The sequence below is a fragment of the Hyla sarda genome, chromosome 1 (assembly GCF_029499605.1).
Source record: "Hyla sarda isolate aHylSar1 chromosome 1, aHylSar1.hap1, whole genome shotgun sequence".
NCBI lineage: Eukaryota > Metazoa > Chordata > Amphibia > Anura > Hylidae > Hyla > Hyla sarda.
The window spans coordinates 182,044,968-182,063,626 of record NC_079189.1 but is presented as its reverse complement, the minus strand read 5'-3'; the positions used below and the strand labels follow the sequence as shown (position 1 = coordinate 182,063,626).

At 42.9% G+C, this 18,659-nt stretch overlaps 1 protein-coding gene across 12 annotated transcripts in view; it reads left to right on the top strand.

Annotated features, from left to right (window-relative positions):
• Positions 1–18,659, top strand: part of CAMK2D (calcium/calmodulin dependent protein kinase II delta) — a 229,942-nt gene that overhangs the window by 58,607 nt on the left and 152,676 nt on the right. For all 12 annotated transcript variants that reach the window (XM_056565417.1, XM_056565350.1, XM_056565402.1 and 9 more), the window contains exon 3: positions 8,351–8,410. In XM_056565417.1, the coding sequence (XP_056421392.1) occupies positions 8,351–8,410 (60 nt within the window). The remainder of the gene's footprint in view (positions 1–8,350; positions 8,411–18,659) is intronic.

Below are 18,659 nucleotides of genomic sequence, written 5' to 3'. Positions count from 1 at the left end.
TTTATCCCTGCAGCTATTGTATGTGAGGACAAGCAGGGCTCTCTGCACTATGGAAAAGTAGGACCGTGTGCACTGAGGCTCTATGACATCAGGATGATTGACAAGCCAGGAGCCTGCACAGATCCCTTCTTGTCCTGAGCTCACTTCCTGTATTTGGACTCCTCATAGAGACACACAGACAGTAGCTGCAGGGACAGCATTTTTTCACCCAAAAATATACACAATTTTTAACCAATGTATATTACAAATTAGGGCTGCAACGATTAATCGATCAAAATCGATAACGGGATTTGTTGTCGACGAATCCCGTTATCGAATAATCGCCTGATTCATTGTCTGCCGTCAGTGGCGGCAGTGAATGAATGAAGCTGACGTGTCTCCGACACTGCCCTGCTCCTAGTGCAATCAGCGCACTGCCGGGACATGTATATTCTCTGCTTCTCATCTCTGCCGGGTACAGAGATGAGCAGCAGAGAATAAAAATGTTCCGGCGGTGCGCTAGGAGCAAGGCAGCAGTGGGGACATGTCGGGCGGCGTCAGCAGGGCCCCCCTTTAGACCGCAGCCCCCACCCTTGTAGACAGCTCACCTACAGCTGTCCTCTGTCGGGTGCTGCCGCTCCGCTGGCCCGTTCTCCTGTCCGCATCACGTTGTCCTATGGAGGACCATACACGTCACTCCACCTCCTCCCCTGCGCCTGACGTAACTTTACAGAGGAAGCAGAGTGACGTGTGTGTCACATGGTCCTCCATAGCACAACGTGATGCAGACGGGAGAACTGTGCAGCGGAGCGGCAGCCCCCGACAGAGGACAGCTGTAGGTGAGCTGTCTACAAGGGTGGGCCCTGCGGTCTAAAGGGGGGCCCTGCGGTCTAAAGGAAGGCCCATGCTGTCTAAAGGGGGTCCTGCTGTCTAAAGGGGGGCCCTGCTGTCTAAAGGAGGGCCCTGCTGTCTAAAGGGGGGCGCCTGCTGTCTAAAGGGGTCTGTAAAAGCAATGGTCTGCAGTCTGCACATACACATGTGTATAGGCGTACTATATAAAAAAAAATGAAAATGAACCGCTCCCCAATAAAAATTCGCTCCCCCTTTTCCTATTGCTATACAAAAAAAGTAAAATAATTTTTTCTTTTACATATTTGATACTACCGCGTGGCTAACTGTCTGAACTATTAAAATATTAGTGAATCATTAAAAATTATTAACTATTTTTTTAATAGTTCAGACAGTTACCCATGTGGTAGTATCAAATTTACGCTGGTTTCTGTACAGGATCAGTAATAATGACAGCAACCGGCGTAAACGTAAAAATATAATTAAAGTAAAAATAAAATTGCTGCTGTTTGGTCACATCTACATGCTAGAAACTTTTAATATGACCATTGTACATAGTTTTTCAAGTAGAATTGGCTGAACCCTTTTTTTTTTTTTTTTTTTTGCATTTTGAAATTTTTTCTGATTAATCGATAAAATAATCGATTATTAAAATGATCATTAGCTGCAGCCCTATTACAAATATACATAGAATGGTATTATCTACATTATATAAAAAGTTTTTGTTGACACTTTTAATGGTGATGAGATCTCTAGGGTTTAGATTCCCTTTGTGTAATGTGATGCTGACTGTAAAACTATGCACCCAATGTTTCAGTAAATGAATCCACAATATTAAGGGCAACCTGAAAATATTTTCATGCAAGGTCTGTCAGTAAACATGGTATAGGGCAGTATTTCTAGTGCTGGGCGGTATACCGGTATGAACCGGATACCGTTTTTTTTTTTTTCTCCCAAGGTATGGATTTTTGCCCATACCGCTATACCGGTCGGGCCCCTCCCCCACCCTCCGAGTCAATAAAAAATTAAACTTACCCGTAATGGGGGTGGTCCGGGCCATCCATCCTTCCTGTAGTGTCCGGCGGCATTCCGGGTGGAGGGTGAACCAGTCCGGGCTGTCCTTCTTCTCCGGGAGTCCTCTTCTCCACTCCGGGCAGGCTCTGGCCTAGTACGCTGCATAGACGCCGCTACGTCGGTGACGTCATGTGCGTCGCTGCGCACGGATGTCACTGCGCAGCGGCGTCTATGCAGCGTTACTAGGCCAGAGCCTGCCCGGAATGGAGAAGAGGACTCCCGGAGAAGGACAGCCCGGACCGGTTCACCCTCAACCTGGAATGCCGCCGTACACTACAGGAAGGATGGATGGCCCAGCTCGCCCTCCCCGGACGGTCTCTGCAGCAACTGGGAAGGTGAGTCAGGGTTCTGGGATGGACAGGGGTCTGTAGAATATACTATACCTACAGTAGGCCCTCCAGCTGTTGCAAAACTACAACTCCCAGCATGCCCGGACAGCCAATGGCTGTCCGGGCATGCTGGGAGTAGTAGTTTTGCAACAGCTGGAGGCACCCCTAGTTGGGGAAACACTGACCTATAATATACACTACTATATAGTCCAACATGCTGGGAATTGTAGTTTTGCAACAGCTGGAGGCTGTAGGGTTGTTTGTTACATCTATTTAAAAGGGTACTCCACTGCCCAGTGTTCAGATCATTTAGTTCTTTAAGCCCATTTAGTTCCGCTACGCCACCTCAATGCAAGTCTCAATGTAAAAAAATAAATAAATACAGTGAGATACCGTGATACTTTAGAAAAATACCGTGATACTCATTTTTGGTCATATCGCCCAGCAAGTGTTTCCCAACCAGGGTGCCTCCAGCGGTTGCAAAACTAAAACTCCCAGCATACTGTAGTAATCTGAAGGCTAATTACAGCCCTTGTATGGATTTGCTGTATCTCGTTTGTTGGTATAAGGGCCTCTCATCAATGGCTGAAGAGACAAGAAATGAATAGTCCTGCATGAAGCATAGAGGGATTCTAAGGTGACTCCTAATGTCCTTTGGTCAGAAGTTCGGTGCAGTTGTGTGGAAGAGTTTGATCTGTGCAATCTGTCATAGTTTTATTTATATCACGTCACACAACAGATGGCGATTAGAACAATTCATTCATAGCATTTCATTCACAAAAGGGATTATTGGCTCTTCAAATGCTAGCCTGAAGTCTTTAACCAAATCCTTCCTCAATGTTTTCCCTCTTATAACTGGAGCATTTTGCATACTGACCTTAATAAACCTTGTGGAAGTAATTTAGATTAACTACAGATGTTCTTATGCAATACACTCATCCTGTCTCTCTACTGGATTTGGTTCAATGTACACACATTTTTGGTTAAATTAAATGGGTAGTCTATTACTGATTTATTTATTTTTATTTTTTTGTCAGGCTGGGTTCACACCACATTCTTGCAATACAGTTCCCATATACGTTTTAAATTTGAAAACCGTATGGAACCGTATTGAAAACCGTATGCATTGACTCTCCATTGAAAACGATGCATCCTGTTGTGTACTTTTTGCGTCTTGTATGATTTTGTCCGTTTTTTTTTTTTCCCCTGTACCCAAAACCGTAGCCTACCACTGTTTTTTGTCCGGGTGAAAAACCGTATTGAAACCGTATACAGTTCCTTTAATATGGGAGTCAATAGGAACTGTAGAGAACAGTTTGTGCGTACGGTTCCATCCGGTTTGCGCAATACTTTTTTCTTTTAAGTGGATGCAACCAGACATCATTTTTCAAACCTTTATACGGCAGTGTTTCCCAACCAGGGTGCCTCCAACTACAATTCCCAGCATGCTCGGACAGCCAAAGGTTCGGAAACACTGCTGTATACAGGTTAAAATGTGTACACACGTTTTGATCCAGTTTAGACCGGTTTTGAGGAATCCGTTTTTCATCAAACCTGATATGGGAACTGTATTGCAAAAACGTGGTGTGAATGCAGCCTTAGTCATGTTGCATTTAAAAAAAATAACTTCCAGATTCCCTCCCACAGCTGTAGTGATGGTGCTAGCTTTTATTTTTTTTTATTAAATACACACTATTTAAAAAATCAGCACTGAAATATCCCTTCAATAATGTGAAAGATGTACAATGTTCTATTTGTTAATGTACCCAACATACAATGCATATACAGTAAAACACCTGATCAAGATTTTTCACTTTGCTGTACATTTTACCCTCCATATGCCAGATCTACAACCAGACCCATTTTACTTAAGAAATAAAAAATAATTCTGTGCTGAGACTCTTCCTGCTGCAGAGATTAGGGAGCATACAGTTTCCTCTTTGCTTTGACTCTGTTAGGAGTCAAGATTTATATGTAATGCACATAACAGCTTGAACCTTATATTGGCTCATAAGAATATACTATACACCCATTATTATTTGTTTGTATGTGTTGTGTAACACAGTGACCTTTAAAGGATAAGTGGTTTCTGATTTACCCATTTAAGGGTGCGTTCACACGGCCGTCTGTCCCCGTAAACGGATTAAAAAACAGTTTAAAAAAAAATCCCATTCATGTCAATGGGATTTAATTTTTTTTACAATACGTTTAAATCTGTTTTTGCCCGTCCGGACTCCTTTTCCGTTTTTTTTTTTTTTTTTGACGATGGAAGAAAGAATACTTCATGTGCCGTTTTTTCTATCAAAAAAACGGATACAGTAAATTTAACATTGAAGTCTATGGAAAACGGATGAACCGTAAATGTCATCCGTTTGCATCAGTTTTTTCGATCCTTTTATTTTTTTTTTTAGCTGTTTTTACTACATGCTCAGAACAAAAAAAATATGTTTTTTGTTTAACTGAATAAGAACAGATACAAACGGATAACATCCGTTTTTTTTTTTTTTTTTTTTTTAAAGTCCGTTTTTATTTTTGATGGGAAAAGAACGTGACGGGTCTAGACGGCCGTGTGAACGCAGGCTAAGACTTAAGAACCATAGCGGAATGCATGTCTGTACTGTATGTCCTATGGCACCATGTTATTACTGCTGGACTGTTCAGAATAAGTAGCAATTTTAAGATTACAGCCAAGATGCAAACCAGTGAAGTTCAGTGTAAATAACAAGTAAGGAAGAGCTACTTCCACAGTCATGTTAGGTATGCTTTACTTCCCTGTAAAAGGTTATGTTCTGATTTTGTGCTTAGATGTTTTGTCCTGAGCAGAAAAGATTATTTCCTTTGCTTAGAAATAAAGGCTGCATGTGCAGAAAATCAGATGTAACTATTGCACTGTGTGTTTCTGCTTCTTTAGAAAGGCAGGCTGCTGTATCCACATGTTACATATACTTACACTGGATCACAAGACCATTGTATCTTAAAGGAGATAGGTGCTATATGTGGAAATAGAAAAGGGGCATGCACCTGTGCCTTTTACCTCATGGCGGCAGGGATAGAAAGGTGTGTATAATATAACTGCTCACCTAATGTGTTGCGCTCAGGGCACAACACCCTTGTCAGCCTTAAGCAGGGAGGAAGCAGCTGCACCCTGTGTCTGTCTGTCCGTGCCCAGCAACCTGGGGCGGTCTTGCAATGTAGAGGTCCTTTGAGGTTTGTAGAAAAAAGACACTTTTCTGGTGGGGCGGTATGACCAAATATGTGTATCACGGTATTTTTTGTGACTTATGGCGATGCCACGGGATTTAACTGTATTCCCCCCCCCCCCCCCCAAAAAAAAAAAATTATCAGCCCACACTGCGCTGTCCCCATCGGGGTAAATACTCACACAACACCCGCAAGCACTGCCCTCCTCATACTCCTGTTTGTTGTGGGCCGCCGGCGCTGACGCTCTATACTGTACGCTGTATCCCTAAGCCCAGGCTGCAAAGGATAAATAAATTAAACTTTAATGCACATTCCTACGTCAGCCTTACGCTCTTCCTGGGGACGGGAACGTCGGACAGCCGTCAGCCTATCACCGGCCGCAGAGATGTTCCACTTCGGCCGGTGATAGGCTGAGCCCACTGTCATGTAAGGAGTCAACCGCCTTCTTACATGACAGTGGGCTCAACCTATCACCGGCCGAGGCGGAACATCGCTGAGGACGGTGATAGGCTGACGGCTGTCCGACGTTCCCTTCCCAAGGAAGCAGGTCCGGACCAACGGGTAAGGTGAGCTAACGTTTATTTTGTTTATCTTTTGCAGCCCGGGCATAGGAATACAGCGTACAGTATAGAGTGTCAGCGCCGGCAGCCCGCAACAAACAGGAGGACGAGGAGGACAGCGCCGGCGGGTGATATGAGAGTATTTACCCCGATGGGGAGAGCGCAGCGCTGGGCTGATAATTAATTGGGGGGGACAGAACAGCGCTCGCGGGTCACAACATACGATTAGTTCAGCGCATATGATTGGGGACAGCGCAGTGCTGGGTTGATAACTCGTTCATTCCCGAGGGGGAGGGGCCAAACCGGTATTGCGGGATGAAAAAAATTTATATCATGGAGGTCCCTGACCTAAGGAAAAGAGGTGCAGACCCCCTGGAAACGCTTTGTCAACTGCTTGTTCACTACTATAAAAGAACGCGGTTCATTACTACCTGGAGTTTTGGCATCATTTTACTCCGTCTCCTGACCCACCAAGCGCCAGAAAAGTGTAATTTTTTTCTACAGACCTCACCGAATGTGCGGACCTCTACATTAAAGGAGATAGTTGGAATAGTTTATGTTAAATGTATTAAAAGCTGTATGTCTCTCAATTTGGTAGCATTGTCCATTAAGTAGCAAGTCTATATCTGGTTTTGCAAGTGATAAGAAAAGTCACACATTCTAGTTCTTCAGATCAGAAGTTCTGCAGTGCCCGCGGCCCACTGGCTTACTGTGCTTGCAGGGGGAGGTGACAGCTTCCGTTCTCCGAAACAGAAGTCCCGCGGCTCAGCTGATCATTTCATATCATACAGAAAATACACACTGGTATTCGGTATGAACCGGTATACCGCCCAGCACTAGTTTCAGCACTTGCTATTCATTCCTTGTCTGCTCTTCTACCTATGGTATTGTTGAGGTTAAGGTAATATACTGTAAACACCATATTCTTCCAAACTGTCCTAATAATGATGTACAGTGTTTGTGTGTATATGACAGGGAGATGGGGATGTAGGCTGTAGGGGCTGGTCTGAGGGGATAACCTCACATGGAGGCAGTGCTTAAGCTTAGACAAGACCCAGCCAAGCTAGCATTTAAAGTGTAACCATTCTTTTATAAAACCTTACATATGTCATAGTGACTTGCTTTGAAGTTTTGGGTTACTAGGTGCAGTGTGTACTGACCCATTGACTTCTACGAGCCTATACACAGTTAAAGGGGTTCTCCGGTGCTTAAACATCTTATCCCCTATCCAAAGAATAGGGGATAAGATGCCTGATCGCGGGAGTCCCGCCGCTGGGGACCCCCGGGATCATGCATGCGGCACCCCGTAGGCTTGCATTGACATCACACGCCGCCCGCCCTGTAGTCGCCGGTAATCAGTCCCGGAGCGAACACGCTCCGGGGACTGATTACAAACGGGGTGTCCCCAGCGGTGGGACTCCCGCGATCAGGCATCTTATCCCCTATCCTTTGGATAGGGGATAAGATGTTTAAGCACCGGAGAACCCCTTTAACTTTATTTACCAAGAAGAGGCAATCATAGTGCTCAACATAATGCTTCTCCTCCATGGTTTCAATGATCATCCAGACCCCACCGATCAAAGCTTCTGACATGTTGCTATGGCCTGTGAAACCTTTAAAGTGTACCTGTCGTCAACAAAAACTTTTTATATAATGTAAATAATACAATTATATATACATTTGCATTATAAATTGGTTACATTTTTTTTTATATTTTTGGGTGAAAAAGTGCTGTCCCTGCAGTTATTGCTGGTGTGTCTCTATGAAGAGTCCAGATACAGGAAGTGAGGGTAGGACAAGCAGAGCTCTGTGCAGGATCCTGACTTGTCCATTAACCTAATGTGTGAGCCCGTAGCATGTCACAGAGCCTCACTGCACAGAGCTCTGCTTGTCCTCAGTACACCCACATTTCCTGTATTTGGACTCCTCATAGAGACACACAGGCAATAGCTGAAGGGACAAAAATATACATATACATATTTTTTAACCAATGTATATTACAAATGTACATATAATTGTATTATCTACATTATATAAAAAGTTCTTGTTGATGACAGGTACACTTTAAAAAAAAAAGTAAAATGAATACAATCAGAAATAATCTCATTAGAGAAAAAGAAAAAAAAACTACTGCTGCATATATTACCGTAGTTATTTGTGTTTTTGATGTGCACTTTAGAGTTCCCCGTTGGTTGGTAGGAGGATGAACAGTACAAAAATCCGAGTCCTCATAAAAAAATATTTCAATATGAATAATTCATATATAGTTGTGTAATGTTGCAGATCAGTATGTGAAACTTTTAGGGTAAGAAGATTATTTCTCATCCTTTTTTTTTTTAAATGTTTTTCTCAAATCAGATCACCAGAAATTGGAACGTGAAGCAAGGATCTGTCGCTTACTGAAGCATCCTAATATTGGTAAGTGATGGAATGTTAATTTCTTTCAATTAAGTTCTTCCTATAGCAGTTGCATTGAGCATTATATTAGCTACATAAATCAATGTAATACAGTCTAAGAATAAACTTTGTATTTTACAAATACAAAGTTTATTCTTAGACTTTATTACATTGATTTATGTAGCTAATATAATGCTCAATGCAACTACTACAGAAAAACTTTCTAGATTTAAAAGAACATACATGTTCTATAAAAACATATGTTCATGGCTTGTTTTGTGCTGCCAATATAAAATTGTCCTCAACTGCAAGATATTGCATACACTATCCATTGTGTTCTAAAAGTAATAAGGCTGTGTACTGGGATCTGTAATCCCCCCTAATGTAACTCTTTCGCTTTGTAACAAAAATGGACACCAAGTAAAAGTCCCACATTTCTCGTTCCCAACTGGACCATTCTTGTTAACCAGTCTGTCCCCATACATTTTCTCTGTTAATTTGCTTTGAACATTGCAGTCGCCCAGCCCCTAGCTTGCTAGAGAGGTCGGGGGTCATTTTTTCTTATGTCAGCTATAGGACTTAATTTAAATGAAAAAGAAAAGCGGTTATGTACCCCTGCCTCTGAAGACTTTCAGACTTTTTTTTGCATTTTTTTTAAAGAGGAAATTCCATCTATCCTGTTTAAAGCCTCTTTCCAATGCTTTATCCAGAATTTTAATGGGATATTCCCCAGTCAGCATTCTCTCCGTCAACTCTCTAGATTGCCCTATAAAAATGTCATCTCAATTATTGAAATTGCACAACGGTAAAAATTTCAGTCTGTGGACTTCCTGAATCCTGATGTGACTAGATGACCTTCTTTGAACTATACTAACACATCAAGGTATGCAAGTTGTGTTGTATCAATTTTCTAATTAAACCTTAGATTCCTATCATTAATCACGTTCAACGGATTCCTGAAACTTCTTCGCAGTGCCATCCCAGGCAATGAAGATATCCTCCACAAACCTGAGAACACTTGATATGTCTCAGGAATGGGTAGACTTGGCACTGTGAACACTCAGCACTTTTCCAAAACCACAACAAATAAGTTGGGGGTGCCCATGGCCATGCCCCCGACTTGTGTAAACCACTCATTATTAAACTAAAAGAAATTACTGTTCAACACAAAGGTGTGTGAATAACAAATGGAATATCTAAAACCATCACTCTTATTAGTAGACATCAAGAGGTTCCTAATACTATCTACTCCCTGTGACTGAGGAATACTAGTGTACAAGATTGATGCCAGGACAAATTAAAAGGCTAGACAAAAACTTGTTTGTGTCCTTCACCAACGATGGCACTTCCTGCAAAAGAGGACGCAGCAGCCAGTCCAAATATTTGGACAATGACTCTGTGATCGATCCCACCCCAAAGGTTGCTGCGGGGGAGACCAAGGTCTTATGCATCTGGTAGGAAGGATCCAGTTTCTCCACCATTTACAGAAAAAATACCTGAGGAGAGATTTAATGCGAGAAGCTAGTTTATCCTTCGGTTTAGTCTGAAGCTGCATGTAGGTGTGAGTGTCACTAAGCTGGTGGTGATTTTTTATTTTTATTTTTTTTAAGAGGTATCTGTACTTGTATTTTGATGCATAATGCACGTGTATTACACTTCAATATGCAAATGTTTCTAATGCATCACCAAATATATCACTCTATATTCAATCACAATACACTCCAATTTTTACTGAAGTGAACATAATTAACATAATTTCTTTAACCCCTTCCCGACCTATGACATACCTGTACGTCATGGGTGGCAAGGTGTTCCCGACCCATGACATACAGGTACGTCATGAACATTACTGCCGCTACTCGCGGCACCCCGCAGCGCCCGGAAAGATGGTGGCTATCACTGATAGCCAGCCATCTTACCGTGCGACCACGGGGGGTTTCATCCCCCACCCCCCCCCAGCGATCGCTGCTATCAGCTGCTCAAATCTGACTAGCTGATAGCAGCGTTTCGCTATGAAAATACTTAGCAGCGCGGTGTGTGAGTCCCGATCACGGGGATCGGGACACACACCGCACTGCTAAGTGTCCCTGACCCGTCCCCCGGCGTCACTTACCCGTCCGAGCGGTGTCCCGAGCGGTCCCGGCGTCCTCCATGCGGTCCTGGCTGCGCTGCGTCCCGGAGGTGAGTTTCCGGCAGCAGTGCGGCATCTTCATTGGCAGCAGTGAGATCGCCGTAAAGCGATCTCACTGCTGCCTCTGAGCGTTTCAAAACTGCAACTCCCAGCATGCTCAGACAGCCTTTGGCTTTCTGGGCATGCTGGGAGTTGTAGTTTTGCAACATCTGGAGGTCCACAGTTTGGAGACCACTGTATAATGGTCTCCAATCTGTGCTCTTCCAGATGTTGCAAAACTACAAATCTCAGCATGCTCAGTCTGTCCAGGCATGCTGGGAGTTGTAGTTCTCTAACATCTGGAAGAGCACAGATTGGAGACCATTATACAGTGGTCTCCAAACTGTGGACCTCCAGATGTTGCAAAACTACAACTCCCAGCATGCCCAGACTGCCCAAGCATGCTGGAAGTTGTAGTTCGGCAACATCTGATCCTTCAGATATTGCCGAACTACAACTTCCAGCATGCCTGGGCAGTCTGGGCATGCTGGGAGTTGTAGTTTTGCAACAACTGGAGGCACACTAGTTGGGAAACATTGTCCGTTTCCTACCTCAGTGCCTCCAGCTGTTGCAATTGTTGCAAAACTATAACTCCCAGCATGCACTGGCAGACCATGCATGCTGGGAGTTGTAGTTTTGCAACAGCTGGAGGCACACTGGTTTGGAAACACTAAGTTTGGTTGCAAAACACTTGAAAGTTTATTACTTAACTTAGTGTTTCCAAACCAGCGTTCCTCCAGCTGTTGCAAAACTACAACTCCCAGCATGCATGGTCTGCCAGTGCATGCTGGGAGTTATAGTTTTGCAACAATTGCAACAGCTGCGTGTTGCAACAGGGCATGCTCGGAGTTTGCAACAGCTGGATGTTTGCCCCCCCCAATGTGAATGTACAGGGTACACTCACATGGGCGGAGGTTTACAGTGAGTGCTGCAAGTTTGAGATGGCGCAAATTTTGCGCTGCAGCTCAAACTTCCAGCGTCAAACTTGCTGTGAACCTCTGCCCATGTGACTGTACCCTAAAAACACTACACTACACTACACTGACACTAACCTAAAATAAAAAGTAAAAAACACTACATATACACATACCCCTACACAGCCCCCCTCCCCCCAAAAAGTGAAAAACGTCTGGTACGCTACTGTTTCCAAAACGGAGCCTCCAGCTGTTGCAAAATAATAACTCCCAGTATTGCCGGACAGCCATTGACTGTCCAGGCATGCTGGGAGTTTTGCAACAGCTGGAGGCACCCTGTTTGGGAATCATTGGCATAGAATACCCCTATGCAAATCCCTAATTCAGGCCTCAAATGCGCATGGCGCTCTCTCACTTTGGAGCCCTGTCGTATTTCAGGGCAACAGTTTTGGGACACATATGGGGTATCGCCGTACTCGGGAGAAATTGCCTTACAAATTTTGGGGGGCTTTTTCTTCTTTAACCCCTTATGAAAAGGTGAAGTTGGGGTCTACACCAGCATGTTAGTGTAAAAAAATAAATTTTTTACACTGATATGCTGGTGTTGCCCTATACTTTTCATTTTCACAAGAGGTAAAAGGGAAAAAAGACCCCCAAAATTTGTAACGCAATTTCTCCCGACTACGGAGATACCCCATATGTGGGCGCAAAGTGCTCTGGGGGCGCACAACAAGGCCCAGAAGGGAGAGTGCGCCATGTACATTTGAGGCGATTTGCACAGGGGTGGCTGATTTGTTACAGCAGTTCTGACAAACGCAAAACAATAAATATCCATATGTGACCCCATTTTGGAAACTACACCCCTCACGGAATTTAATAAGGGGTGCAGTGAGCATTTACACCCCACTGGTGTATGACAGATTTTTGGAACAGTGGTCTGTGAAAATGAAAAATAAAATTTTTGATTTGCACAGTCCACTGTTTCAAATATCTGTCAAACGCCAGTGGGGTGTAAATGCTCACTGCACCCCTTATTAAATTCCATGAGGGGTATAGTTTCCAAAATGGGGTCACATGTGGGGGGGTCCACTGTTCTGGCACCATAGGGGCTTCCTAAATGGGACATGCCCCCCAAAAACCCTTTCAGAAAAACTCACTCTCCAAAATCCCATTGTCGCTCCTTCCCTTCTGAGCCCTCTACTGCGCCCGCCGAACATTTTACATACGCATATGAGGTATTTCCTTACTCGAGAGAAATTGGGTTACAAATTTTAGGGTGATTTCTCTCCTTTTACCCCTTGTAAAAATCCAAAAATTGGGTCTACAAGAACATGTGAGTGTAAAAAATGAAGATTTAGAATTTTCTCCTTCACTTTGCTGCTATTCCTGTGAAACACCTAAAGGGTTAAAACACTTACTGAATGTCATTTTGAATACTTTGGGGGGTGCAATTTTTATAATGGGGTCATTTATGGGCTATTTCTAATATGAAGACCCTTAAAATCCACTTCCAACCTGAACTGGGCCCTGAAAAATTACGATTTTGAAAATCTTGAGAAAAATTGGAAAATTGCTGCGGAACTTTGAAGCCCTCTGGTGTCTTCCAAAAGTAAAAACTTGTCAATTTTTTTATGCAAACACAAAGTAGACATATTGTATATGTGAATCAATATGTCATTTATTTGGAATATCCATTTTCCTTTCAAGCAGAGACTTTCAAAGTTAGAAAAATTCTACATTTTCAAAATTTTCATGAAATTTTTAGATTTTTTACCAAGAAAGGATACAAATATCAGTGACATTTTACCAATAACATAAATTAGAATATGTCACGAAAAAACAATCTCGGAATCAGAATGATAAGTAAAAGCATTCCAGAGTTATTAGTGTTTAAAGTGACAGTGGTCAGATTTTCAAAAAATGCCCAGATCATGAAGGTGAAAATGGGCTGGGTCATGAAGGGGTTAATGTACACTGCTCAAAAAAAAAAAAATGAACACTAAGATTACACCTTCTAGATCTGAATGAATGAACTAATCGCATGAAATACTTTCATCTTTACATAGCTGAATCTGCTGACAACAAAATCACACAAAAATTATCAATGGAAATCAAATTTATCAACCCATGGAGGTCTGTATATGGAGTCACACTCAAATTCAAAGTGGAAAACCACACTACAGGCTGATCCAACTTTGATGTAATGTCCTTAAAACAAGTCAAAATGAGGCTCAGTAGTGTGTGTGGCCTCCACGTGCCTGTATGATCTCCCTACAATGCCTGGTGGATGGAGCGAGACATAATGTCCCAGATGTGCTCAATTGGATTCAGGTCTGGGGAACAGTCCAGTCCATAGCATCAATGCCTTCCTCTTGCAGGAACTGCTGACACTCCAGCCACATGAAGTCTAGCATTGTCTTGCATTAAGAGGAACCCCGGGCCAACCACACCAGCATATCGTCTCACAAGAGGTCTGAGGATCTCATCTCTGTACCTAATTGCAGTCAGGCTACCTCTGGCAAGCACATGGAGGGCTGTGCGGCCCCCCAAAGAAATGCCATCCCACACAATTACTGACCAACCACCAAAGCGGTCATGCTGGAGGATGTTGCAGGCAGCAGAACGTTCTCCACGGTGTCTCCAGACTCTGTCACATGTGCGCACTGTGAGCCTGCTTTCATCGGTGAAGAGCACAGGGTGCCAGTGGCGAATTTGCCAATCTTGGTGTTCTCTGGCAAATGCCAAACGTCCTGCACGGTGTTGGGCTGTAAGCACAACCCCTACCTGTGGACGTTGGGCCCTCATACCACCCTCATGGAGTCTGTTTCTGACCGTTTGAGTGGACACATTCACATTTGTGGCCCCCTAGAGGTCATTTTGCAGGGCTCTGGCCGTGCTCCTCCTGCTCCTTCTTGCACAAAGGCGGAGGTAGTGGTCCTGCTTCTGGTTGTTGCCCTTTACGGCCTCCTCCACATCTCCTGATATACTGGCCTGTCTCCTGATAGCTCCTCCATGCTCTGGACACTACGCTGACAGACAGAGTAAGCCTTCTTGCCACAACTCGCATTGATGTGCCATCCTGCATGAGCTGCACTACCGGAGCTTCTTGTGTGGGTTGTAGACTCTGTCTCATGCTTCAACCAGAGTGAAAGCACCGCCAGCATTCAAAAGTGACCAAAACATCAGCCAGGAAGCACAGGAACTGAGAAATGGTCTGTGGTCACCACCTGCAGAACCACTCCTTTATTGGAGGTTATTGCTAATTGCCTATAATTTTCACCTGTTGTCTGTTCCATTTGCACAACAGCATAGGAAATTGATTGTCAATCAGTGTTGCTTCCTGAGTGGACAGTGTGATTTCACAGAAGTGTGATTGACTTGGAGTTACATTGTGTTGTTTAAGTGTTCCCTTTTATTTTTTTGAGCAGTGTATATACCGTTTGTAAAACACAAAGAGAAAAAGAAACACAGCCGCACATCCACAATTTGTATTTTGATCTACTCTCTTTCAGCATAAATTCAAACACTAACAGGTTGTTAGTATACATTTTGATCAAAAAGTGCAAGCCCACTCGCCACATCAAGGCCACCTGTTTTTTTTTATTTTTTTATTTTTTTTATATAGAAAATATTTTTATTTTAATATTAAACAATTACAAAAGTACATTGTACAAATCCAATAAAACAACATCACCAATCGGAAGAAAAACCATACTTGTTTACATCTAAGAATATGTCTAATCAACATCCCATCCCCCCCATCTCCCCCAACCCCCCCCCCCCCCCCCACCCACTGGCACCGAGAAGCGCAAAAAAAAAAAAAAAGGAAATTTTAAGTCTACCATAAATTCCAAATTTTTCTACATTCTATTATCCACCCCTACTCCTCATCTATCTAAACTCCTTATTTTTCATGGTATTCAAACCTTCCTTCCATTCCTCTATTTGCAGTTCTTTAGGGGATATCCAATTCCTTAATATAATCAGTCTAGCGAAGAACAAAATCCGATGTAGTAGGCACTCAAATTTGCCCATCTTACCAATAGCTCCCAGCAGTATAAACACTATCGTACGAGGTACCTTCACAGGGATTTTACTTTCTACCTCTTTTATTACAGATTCCCAGAAAACAGATATCTTCTCACACGACCAAAAACTATGTAAATAGTCCGCCTCTTCCAAACCACATTTAACACTGTGTGAAGTGACTCTCACCCCTATCCTATGTAAATGAAGCGCGGAATAGTGGGTCCTGTGTAATATCTTAAATTGTGTAATTTTATGTTACATATTACGAGAAACCTTGCTTATATTTTGGCCCATAATATCCCAGTCTTCCTCAGACACAGTACCCACTATTCCGGACCATTTGTCTTTAATTCTATCGATCCCCCTTACTCCAATAATCTTATTTAATTTCTTATACAAAATTGATATTCCTTTTTTTTTTAAAAGTGCTCTATTTGAGTTAGTGCTTCTATGAAATTGTGTTTCTGTGCTACATATATCTCCTTATCTATCGTGTTATGGACTGCAGGACTAACTTGCCAATAGTACAGCCAATCGTTATCACTAATATCATACCCCCTTTTTATGTGCTCAAATGAAAGGAGTTGTCCTTTATCAAATAATTGTTCCAGTCGTTTTATACCCTTACTATCCCAAAAAGTTGACTCACAGTTCATCAATTCTTTAAATTTATTGTTACCCCATAGGGGTGTGAACCCAAAACTATTTCCTACATGTAATTCTCCCTTTAATCTTTCCCATACTTTCCTATATTTATACAATATCATCGTGTTATTTGACCCACTCTCCTCATAATCATCTAATTCCAACACCTCATATATGTTCACTTTCTCCTTATCTACTACAATCTTCTCCAGATATCTAGCATGTCTCCAATTCACGATTCGTACCAACTGCGCGGCCATGTAATAAACAAAAAAATTGGGCATATCCAATCCCCTCCTATCTCCAGGGGCCATGAAATATCTGTACTTCAAGCGAACCCTTTTTCTTCCCCATAACAATCTACCCAGTATCACTTCTATCTTCCGGAACCAGCATTTGCCGATCCACACTGGCGAGGCAGTAAGAAAAAAAAGGATCTGTGGGAGGACCACCATTTTTATTATCGCCATCCTTTCTGACATAGAGAAGGGCATTTTAATCCATACTTCCACTCTCTTCGCTAAACTATTCCAAAGGGGCCGTATATTGTTAATCACCAACCTATCATTCGTGGCTGCTATTTTTACTCCCAGATAGAGGAAACATTCATTTTTTTTTAACACGGATAGTCTTCCCACCGTCTCCCCCATATCTTCATCCAGGGGGAGCATAGTAGATTTACTCCAATTTATCTCCAACCCAGATAGAGGGGCAAATGCCTCAAACATCTTAATGATACGATGTATTTTTTCTTGTGGATTAGTTACAAAGAGGAGGATATCATCTGCAAATAGCAAGATCTTACTCTTCTCTCCATTTACTCCAAATCCCTCATAAACATCATTATCTCTTATCCAAGCCGCTAAGGGTTCAATATAAATTAAAAATAGAGAGGGTGAGAGGGGGCAGCCCTGCCTTGTTCCTCTACTTAGTTTGAATGGGTAGGAGGGAATTCCATCCACCACTACACTCGCCTCGGGGTTAGTGTATAGTAACTGAATATAACTCAAAAACCTCGGGCCCACCCCAACCCTCTTAAAAACTTCCCAGAGGTATCCCCACTCCACCCTGTCAAAGGCTTTAGTAGCATCCAATGACAGAATGGAGCGGGGGCACAGGGATCCACTCTGGATTGCTTCATACACCTGGTGAATATTGTCATGAACCGTTCTTCCTGACCTAAACCCTCCCTGGTCATTGCCCACCACTGCATCCACTACTTTATTCAATCTCATTGCCAGTGCTTTCGCTATTATCTTTATATCTGTATTAAGCAAGGAGATAGGACGATATGAGCCCAAATCCAAGGGATCCTTATCTTTTTTCCTGATGAGTCTAATATTAGCCTCACACATAGATTTAGGGAGAACCCCCCCCCCCCTCCAGGATTCATTAATGATACCCAGCAGTTTTGGAAGTAGCAGAGTTGAGTATATCCTATATATCTGGAAAGGGATGCCGTCAGACCCGGGGGATGTATTCCCTTGGATTGATGCCAATGCCTCCTCCAATTCCTGGAGGGAAATTGGGTCATCCAGGGAGTCCCTGACTTCTTCTGTCAAACTTGGAATATTAATTCCCCTCAAGAATTCCGCTACCCAATTCCCCTCAAGAATTCCGCTACCTCCGCCCTATTAATATCGCTGTCCATATAGAGATTGGAGAAAAAAAGAGCCAACCATTTGGGCTATTTCTTCTCTATCTGTGGTTATGCTGCCATCCTCCCTCCTCAGAGCCATAATACCACATTCGTCGCCTTGATTTTTAAGTAATCTTGACAGTGTCTTGTTTGGTTTCCCTTTCTCAAAGAAATTAAATTGCCCACTGAAGAATAGTTTATTTTGTGCCTTTTTAAGTAGATATTCTTTATATTACTCTTGAGCTGCCTTCAGTTCTAACAGCTGTTCCCCCCCACTATCCTCTTCTATCCCTGCTTCTAATGTTGCCACTTTACTATTCAGTACTGATTCTTCCTGTGAGAATTCCTTTTTTTTTTAAATTGATTCGCCCTATATATAGGCCCCTCAAATATGCCTTCATAGTATCCCATACCACCTGAGGGTTTGCGGACTTATGATTAATCTCGCAGAATGTCTCTATTTCCTGTCTAAACCAGTCCTGGTCGCCCACTAATTCAATCCAGTGGGGGTTGAGCCGAAAGCCCAACCTTTTCCCACCCATTACCTTACCTCCAATTTCCACCACCACTGGGCAATGGTCCGATAGGGTTTTAGCTTTATACTGCACCCTGCTGGTCCAGGTCATTGCATTCTTATCACACAGGCATAAGTCAATTCGGGAAGCGGTGTTATATGAGGTACTAAAACATGAGTACTGTCTTACTCCTGGGTTTAGTTTCCGCCACCCATCAACCTAATTCATCTCTCCACAGTATCTCGCCAATGCTGTTTCGTTCCCCCCTACATTCTTACCTAGTTTGTATCTGTCCATACTAGGGTCCATTACATTGTTCAAATCTCCAACTATCCATAATGCCGAATGTGTCTTACTT